The following is a 9,164-nucleotide window of genomic DNA, read 5'->3' on the forward strand; positions in this document are numbered from 1 at the left end:
GAAAAGAGCCAGAACGCTTTCTTCCTATGTGCATGCCTTCTGCTGTTAACTGCCGACTCAGGCCCTTCTTCTTCTGCGAAACTATAGCCGGCTTCACTTTTCTCACTTCAATCCAACACTCTTAGTGAAAACCCAATTCCCAAAACCATCTGAGCACACCAAAGGTGGGATCTTTCTTCTTTTTGAATACTGTTCTCTCTGTTTGTTTTGCATAAAGACCCTGACAGTTTTTTTTTTTTTTTGCTGTTTATCATGTTTTCTGAGTTTGTATTTGGATGCACCTTTTGCAATTGTGACTTGTTTTACTTATTGATCGTTTTGTATATGTTTGTTGTTGAGGGAAGAGAAGCATGGAGGAATCAAAAGTGTTGAATTTTGTGTTGTGTGGTTGGTTTATGAAAATGTGTGAGAATTCTGAATTCCAAACTTTGATCAAGTATTGAACTTGTTGATGGATTTGAGTTTTAGATGAAGATTTTCTTTCTCATTGTTTTGGGTCATTGGCAAGTGCTTCCTGTATTGCTGTATGACATGTATAGATAACGGAAGAAACTCGGTCAAGTTTCAATGTTTTGATAAGGGGATTGGAACTAAGTTTCATGTTTTTGCATAAACTGGAAATCATTGCAAATGACTTTGCTTCTAGTCAAAGCTTCGTGATTTGATTGAGAATTTAGACTCTTATCACATTGACTTTGTACATGACCCTTTTTAGAATGTTATCATGCACTATTTATTTATGCAAGTGCTAATAATTGATCTTCAAGTGCTTTTTCAGGAGATAATATCATGGGCTGCTTCAGTTGTTGTGTACAAGATGATACCGATACAGCTGCGGATCATGGACCATATGTACCGCATGGCTCAGCAGGTAATTGTTAATCTCGAGGGTTTTATATGAGGGGGGTGGCGGGTGTTGGTTGGGAAGCCACTCCTTCACATTACATTTGCTTGAGAGTTGAGAAATTATTTTAGTAAATTTGCAAACTTCTGATCACTAGTGCATTGGAAGTAATTGCACTTGTTTCCCATTCGTTTTGGGTATTTTTGTGGCTTCTTATTTAATTGATATAAAACTACATGATTATACTCAAGGCAATGGCTACCATCCCAGAGAAGCTGCGCAGAGGGATACTCAGATTGTAAATATACAACCAATTGCTGTTGCTGCCATTCCAGTAGATGAATTGAAAGATCTGACTGATAATTTTGGCACAAAGGCCTTAATTGGTGAGGGTTCATATGGAAGAGTATATTATGGTGTTCTTAAGAGTGGGCCTGCTGCTGCTATTAAGAAGCTAGATGCCAGTAAACAACCGCACCAAGAATTTTTGTCACAGGTTAGTTCTATGTATCGCAAGGCTTCTTGTTTGGTATTTGGATATGTTATGCAATTTATTTTTTTAAAGCTTGGAGCGTAACTTTACAGGTCTCCATGGTTTCAAGACTAAAACATGAAAATGTCGTTGAACTTGTTGGTTATTGTATTGATGGCCCTCTGCGTCTCCTTGCCTATGAGTATGCTCCTAATGGGTCTCTTCATGATATTCTTCATGGTAAGTGATGTAGCCCCATTTTTATGCTTTTCGAATTTCATGTATGGTCAACCACTGTTTTCTCTTGCTTGAATACATGTATACCTCCATAAATCATTAAATTTGAAAGGACCACATGATTCATTTTTCTGACGTTGACTAAAATTTCATGTTTGCTGAGATATTTATGTTTTGAAAATTCTGATTGATTTTATTAAGTTGAAGTTTTAAACTCTCCGTTCCTGATAGCAGTCATGTACAATAAAGCCTAGTGCTTTTAGTTTGAGCACAAGTGCTTTCAGCCTCTAGTTTTTTGCATGTCCTATAAACTAGACTCTACTAAACTAGTTGTCAGGCCTCTGAAGAAAATAGCACTTTTCTCTTCTGACAAGTTGATTGTATGATAGCTTAATTGTCCTATGTAATAATAAAACTTTGTTGCTTAATATGGGCCTTCAGGACGGAAAGGTGTCAAGGGGTCAGTTCCAGGTCCAGTTCTGTCATGGACGCAAAGGGTTAAAATCGCAGTTGGGGCAGCAAGAGGACTTGAATATTTACATGAAAAGGCTCAGCCCCATATAATCCATCGTGATATTAAGTCCTGCAATATATTGCTTTTTGAAGATGACGTTGCAAAGATTGCTGATTTTGATCTGTCAAATCAAGCCCCTGATATGGCAGCTCGTCTTCATTCCACTCGTGTTCTTGGGACATTTGGTTATCATGCTCCAGAGTAAGTTATTCCTTGATGTGCTGATGAAATCACCTTAGTATACTCATAGTTATGATGTGGCATATTCTCTCTCTTGCAATTGCCATTTGGTAGCAGACACCTCAAAACAAATTTAAACTGCGCATAATTCTTTTATACCATTTTGAATGCTTGGCAGGTATGCAATGACTGGACAGCTGAGTTCAAAAAGTGATGTCTACAGCTTTGGTGTTGTCTTGCTTGAACTCTTGACCGGCCGTAAGCCTGTCGATCATACATTGCCACGTGGCCAACAGAGCCTTGTGACTTGGGTACTAATTTCATTCTATTTCTTGTTTACTGTCATTCATGCTTGGCCCTTGCATCTTTCATTTGAGCTGATTTTATGACCTTGATTTTATTAGGCTACACCTAAACTGAGTGAGGATAAGGTGAAGCAGTGCGCTGATGCTAGACTCAATGGTGACTACCCTCCCAAGGCAGTTGCAAAGGTAATGGGGAACGCATTGAAATTTATTTTATCAACAGTGGCATGAATACACAAACACATGCTTAAATACACATGATTTGTTATGTTCAGATCTATAATAACGTATGATGAAAATTAGTAACTCATGGTGTACTGATTGCTTTTTGTTTGTATATGTTTGAACCAGTTGGCTGCTGTTGCTGCCTTGTGTGTCCAATATGAAGCTGATTTTCGGCCAAACATGAGCATTGTGGTCAAGGCTCTACAGCCTCTATTGAATGCTCGGTCTGGTCCTGCCCATTGAAACAAGAAACCTGTGAATTCCCCAACTTATCAATCTTTGTTGCGGACAATATTTGTTGCCAGTTTTAACATAGTTCTGTAGAGATCATGTACTATCATATTATTCCTTTTAGACTTTTAGTTATCAAAGCCTTTAACATTGTAATTCACATTGATTCGGCTACAGGTTTGGAATTGCTTATTGGACAGCGTTGTACTTGACCATACTAAGTTGTCTATTTAGTCTGTTGAGTCGGCTTGTAAATTGTTAATTTGATGGCCATAGAAGTTGTACAGATTCTGAAACAGATGATCATTTAATAGCAGAACATAGTATTGCGAGTCTGTGACCATTTAAACAGAAATCCTTTATATTGAGATTGTGAAGTAGTTCAGGTCAATAAAGCTCTTCCCCTGTGACCTTTTAAACAGGAATCCTTTATATTGAGATTGTGAGGTAGTTCCAGTCATGGATCTGAATTAGAGGCCTTCCCGTGCTCAACATGAATATAAGTCACATGATCTGCAACCTCAGCCTTCAAATCCAGATCTCATGCAACCCTCATATGAAGTTAGCATGTGCCATGGCATTTTGTTTTTTTTTTCTTTGACAAAATTCAGCATTTTTTTTTTTTTTTTTTTGAGAAGCAACTTGGTAGATTGTCAACAATATGTAATTTTTGTCTCGAAATCTTTTCCTTCAACAAAGGGCAAAACATACAAACATCTCATGAACTACAATAAACAAAGAAAAATCCGAACTGTACACCCCGAGTAGCCAAGATGTCCCATTCTAATGCCCACTCGATACACAATCATCATCTCTCCAATATCTATAAGTAGGTTTATATATTTAAAAGAAAAGAAAAAAAAATCCTCTTTCTGATTCATTTCCTTCATCTCTCTGGCAGGTCCAAGAATATGAAAGCTCGACAAGAATGTAACATGTTCGCTTGTATTCCCCTCTGATTTATCATTGATTTGTCCAATTGCCTATGTTCGATTGTTCCTTCTGTTGTTGGTCCTTGTATCTGGATTGTCACTCCTATCTGTATCAGAATTGTCTTTCTGAGACTCGCCCTCCACATTGCCTGCTTGACTTTTTCGGCGTCTTCGATCCTACCAAGTCACAGTAGATAAATCAACTTATGAACTCTTCTAGTAGAGGTGGCATTAGAAGTATAAAGATTGAAACTTGGTATGAAAAGGCAAAAACCCCACGACTCTAAATAAAAATGTTTCACAAATGGAAGAAAGGTCTACTCAGCATTTCCATGGTAGAAACTCAGGAACATGGCAAATAATCAGGCACTCTTTGTTTATTTAAAAAAAGATTTCACAAACATACCTCTCGAAGTACAGGATATTCCTCAGATTCAAGCATGCGAACAACTTGACCCATCTTTGGTCTTTTATCAGAATCAGGATCTACACACCTCAACGCAGTCAAGAGGGCTCGTTTAAGGGCACTTGTCGATGGTCTGGTCTCAATGTTTGGATCCACCACCTCCTCTGAACGCCGACTTCCGACCATCATCTTGAGCCAGTCTACCAAATTTACCTGCACGAACCACCCAATGAGTTTCAGAATAACTGTGACTGGTGACTAAAACATAACAGACTAAAGTGCATTAATTTTATAATATCAAAGCTCTCACTTTCACGTCCCTAAAAAAAAAAGTTTTCACTTGAAAAAGTAACATTTATTGCACACCTCTTGTGCTTGCCGACCATAGTCCACTGGGTCTCTTCCAGTAATTGCTTCCAAAATCACAACGCCAAAGCTATAAACATCACTCTTCTCGTTTAAAAGGCCAGAATTGGCATATTCGGGTGCTACATATCTGAAATAAAATAAAGGAACATATGAGAAAGGCTTCATGCCTCTAAACTTATGGCATATAATTCTACCAATACAAAAAAATCTTCAAACAAATATTGCAAGTAGTTGGCCTATAAAGAATTACTAACCCAAAGGTTCCCATAACTCTAGTCGTAATATGGCTCTTTCCAGCCATTAGCATCTTTGCCAGACCAAAGTCAGATATTTTAGCATTGAAGTCATCATCAAGCAAGATATTACTCGACTTGATATCTCGATGCACTACTTTTGGCTCGATGGCCTCATGCAAATAAGCCAGCCTGCAACACGAACTGAGTGAGATGGAGATGCTTGACAAAGGCAAAACATTTTTTTGATGAGAAACAAAGACAACCAAATCAAAGTAAGGGACATGCAGACTTACGCTTTAGCAGTGCCAAGGAGCACTTTCATGCGCGCCTCCCATGTTAGATATCCATGATGTCGCATAGCTCCATGAAGCCATTGCTCCAGATTTCCATTGTTGACATACTCATAAACCAGCATCCTGAAATAGCACGGGTTTAATTTGTTACCAGGGTTGACCCCAAAGCCATAACGTCTGAAAACGTAAGAACTAGGCCACTTCTCTCTCTTTCGGCTCCCTCTCTCAAATTGAATTTTCATACGTAGGTGTTATTGAACATGCATATCAGTTTGAATTCATTATATAGATATATGAACAAAAATACCTATAAATATGTCATACATGATACTACAGTGAATATTATGATAATAAAATTGAAGGGTACGGTACCTATGGGTGCCTTCGATGCAGTATCCTAGAAGACGAACCAAGTTTTTGTGTCGTACATGCCCAATAGCCTCGACTTCCACTCTAAATTCCTTCTCTGCTTGTCCTCTGTGAGATGAGTTAATATAAAATATGTTATGACCAAAAACCACAAACCTATAATAAAAGGCAAAAATATATAGAATAGAAAGATATGGAGCTACTGAAACAAGAATCTTACAGGTTGTTGAGTAGCTTCTTCACAGCCACAGGAGTTCCATTAATCAGATTACCGCGATAAACAACTCCATATCCACCCTCACCAATGACATTTTCCTTTGAAAACCGGCTTGTTGCAAATTCAAGATCCCGTAATGTAAACCAGTGACCCCAACCAAGGTGAGAGAATTCCGGTAGACCACTAAGAGGTGAAGGGGCAGTTATAGGATGTGAAGATGGCTTCTGTGTATAAGCTGACCCTGCACCACCCTCGTCTCCAGATTGAGAGCCAACATTTTCCTTCTCTGCATTATTAAATGAGCCTGATCGACTGCTACTATCTCCATTTTTATGAATCAAAACTTTCTCTGATTCTCTGTCACTGAATTTCTCATTAAGAGTCAGGAGAGAACCACGGGGCATATGGTTATTTGCTGAAGCTTGATCAACCCTAATCTCTTTAATTTCCCTTGAAACATTTGGAATTTGGTTAAGAGGAAGCATGCCATTTGACTTTCTGGATTTCTTTCGTGAAGTAAGACAAATTGATAGCACCAGTAGAATCGTCACAATAAAAACTCCCACAAGGATCCCTGTTAATACCCAAACTTTTAAGCCAAAAACAAATGTCTTCTTGGCTAATTCAGTATTAAGATCGGATGCCATTTCTTCACTGATAAAAAGATCCCTGCAAAGATCAAAGCAAAACAGATAAGAAACTCCCGATCTTGTACAGCCAAAGATCCAACTTATTCATGTTTAGCATTTTGTTCACGAATCTCTTTTTGGTTCACATTGAGACAAGCCTGAGTTCTACATAGTAATGCCATCAATTTCGTCCTTATAAACATAAATATGCACATTCAGAAATCAAAGCTTAAGTACAACAAAGAAAGCAGAAGGAAATAGTGAGGTACTGAAACCATCAAACAATATGCAGAGCAGGAGAGAAACAAAGCGATACCTCAGAGAGAGCAGAAACCAGATTGATTAGGCAAACAGACTAAAGCACGGTACAAAATCTCCCAAAGACAACCCGGATGAAAATTGGCACACAGTAAAGCACAAACCAAAGGAACAGGGTGAAGAAAAAATGCTTGAAGTCTTCTCCTTTCAGCCCGCTTTCAGACTATGAAAACATACTACCAGCATAACTAACTAGTACAATCTTTGTAATCATTTCACACTAGCCAATATACATACAACCGCTAAAGACTAAAACTTTGATAATTTTCTTCCAAACTAAACCAACATTGCAGAAAATTACTACCCTTAACAACCCTCATTGGCTTAGCTCAGTCAAGTTCTACATTACCATAAAAAAGTCTAAATGTGATGAGATTTTCAAAATCTATGCTAGACAACAACAACAACAACAGTAAAAAGTTTCAGATTTTCACTTCCTTTTATCTTCCTAATGGAGAAGAAAAAAGTATCCAACAGTTACAAGAATTAACCATGTATACAAAAAGCTCCAGACACTGAAAACTTTCTGAATTAATACCTTTCCTTAAATTGAAAATGAAAGCCCTCTTCAGCCTCCTCCGCAGGTAAGAACCAAAATCAAACCCCTAGATCTCGTTCACTGAAAGACCCAACTTGGAAATGAGGCTATTCCCACACACCCAAATCAACCCCATTGCCAAAATCCTCCCAAAAGAAAAATGTGATATCTTGGGGTTAGCTTTCTGGGTTTTCCCAATTGGGCAAATGGGTACCTGTACCAAAGCTCAGACAGACCTCTGTTATTGGAAAACTCCAAGCAAAGAGTCACAAACACAAAGCAAGCCTAATGTATGTGTGTTTGTGCAGTCCAAGGAGAATGGAGGAGAGGGAGGCACATGGAGTTCTGGGAGGAGCAAATGGAGGTGGTGGGGTTAATAAGAAGGGGTGGAGTTGTCAGTGGTAGGTATTGAGGAGGAGAGAGGCAGTGCATTCCCTCACATACAGTAAAACTGAAGCATGAGAAAAATTGAAGCTTTCTTTCTCTCCTTGCTGTTTCTTCAAATTTCTGTCTTTTAATTTTGTGTGAATTTCTTTTCTTAATTCACTATAGGGATGTCTAAATGTGCTTTGAGGGGGACAGATAATCAGAAAATCACAACAATACTATACTTAAAAAATGGGGACCCTGTTCTGTTTGGGTTTTGTTAGTCAAACGTCTAATTTTGATTAATAAAAAATAAAAGTGATTACTGACTATGATTACAGGGGGGACAAGTAATCAGTGTGCTCTTGAAGAAATGGTAAGCTCAACATTTGTGGTTTAAAAAGGTTGAAAGGTCAAATGAAGAGACAGGACAGCAAATTAACCAAAGCAAAACAAACCAATCCTATGCCCTCATAATGAGAATTTACACATTTTCATGAAAATGTGAAATTCCACTCAAGAGTTTTGTGAATTTCTATTTTCATTTGTTTATTGAGGTTGGGATATCCAAGTTTTAGTAGGTTGGAACAGTCAAGGAAACAGACTGGACCCCAAACCAATTTTTATAGGATAGAATATATCAAATCAACCCCTAGTTCATCTTCTAGATTATATAATAATTTGAACTCAAAAGGAAAATGTAATCTACTGTATGGGCATCAATGAAGACCACACCACCCACTTCTTTGGAGGTATTTCTCCATTTGGAGAATCTTACTTAACTGAAGTTATGTGTTCAGAAGTAGATCTTTAACGGCAAAAACAAAACTCCGTGATTGAAGGCATTGTTATTCACATTCTCATCTTATGATCTACCATATGCACTATACGGATTAGATTCTAGAATGTGAAAGAGTCCGATAATATAATAAAAGAGTACGTTTGATAACAAATCCAGATTTAGGAGTGCTTCATATATCACATAAAATAGAGACTACATTACATCACAGGTCTTGCTGTTCCGCTATGGTGTTCAGACTTCAGACTATTATTATTATCAGCTCTCCTTGCTATCCAGTCGTACTGCATGACTTCACATGCTACTCATGTTGACCATTTATTGTTTTGTTGAACTTAACCTATATATGCTGCAATCTTGATTCTTGAGGGCTCAAACCCACCCATATCATCTATTGCAATGCTTCATAATGAAAGAGACCTCATGCCTAAAATTTACTGGCTGCAGTTGAGTCTGTATTAATTAGTCTCTGTTTGTGCGTATATGTATCATGATGAAGGTATGGAAGTACCAATCATTATAATTGGCAATTCTTGTCATAAAAGGAGCTATTGAAAAATCAAAACTGAATTACCAAGAGTACATTACCCCCTTAGAGTTTATTAATTTTTTTTTTTGAACGCGTGGGGTGTCAGTCCATTAATAGTAAAGTAAACTGAATTACCAAGAGTTCATTACCCCCTT

At 37.8% G+C, this 9,164-nt stretch overlaps 2 protein-coding genes across 4 annotated transcripts; one reads left to right on the top strand and one right to left on the bottom strand.

Moving 5' to 3' along the window:
* LOC112197490 (pto-interacting protein 1) lies at positions 1-3,357 on the top strand. Its single transcript, XM_024338200.2, has 8 exons — positions 1-164; positions 779-871; positions 1,096-1,340; positions 1,430-1,556; positions 1,995-2,268; positions 2,426-2,558; positions 2,652-2,738; positions 2,904-3,357. Exons 2-8 carry the CDS (start codon positions 790-792, stop codon positions 3,018-3,020), a joined length of 1,065 nt encoding a protein of 354 aa, XP_024193968.1. The 5' UTR covers positions 1-164; positions 779-789; the 3' UTR covers positions 3,021-3,357.
* A 301-nt stretch (positions 3,358-3,658) lies between these two features.
* Positions 3,659-7,818, bottom strand: LOC112197489 (probable receptor-like protein kinase At5g18500). Of its 3 annotated transcripts, none has more exons than XM_040519304.1 (9): positions 7,552-7,818; positions 7,316-7,461; positions 5,834-6,499; positions 5,617-5,721; positions 5,245-5,367; positions 4,970-5,140; positions 4,713-4,842; positions 4,347-4,559; positions 3,659-4,117 (listed from the first exon to the last, which is right to left on the bottom strand). In XM_040519304.1, the coding sequence occupies exons 3-9, from the start codon at positions 6,475-6,477 to the stop codon at positions 3,992-3,994; spliced, it is 1,512 nt and encodes a 503-aa protein (XP_040375238.1). In that variant the 5' UTR covers positions 6,478-6,499; positions 7,316-7,461; positions 7,552-7,818; the 3' UTR covers positions 3,659-3,991. The 3 variants fall into 3 exon arrangements, with proteins under 3 accessions (XP_040375238.1, XP_024193966.1, XP_024193964.1); XM_024338198.2 differs by adding an exon at positions 6,776-6,940 and having other exon boundaries at positions 7,316-7,818; XM_024338196.2 differs by having other exon boundaries at positions 7,316-7,818.
* Positions 7,819-9,164: the final 1,346 nt, after the last annotated feature.

Source organism: Rosa chinensis, chromosome 4 (genome assembly GCF_002994745.2).
Source record: "Rosa chinensis cultivar Old Blush chromosome 4, RchiOBHm-V2, whole genome shotgun sequence".
Taxonomy (NCBI): domain Eukaryota; kingdom Viridiplantae; phylum Streptophyta; class Magnoliopsida; order Rosales; family Rosaceae; genus Rosa; species Rosa chinensis.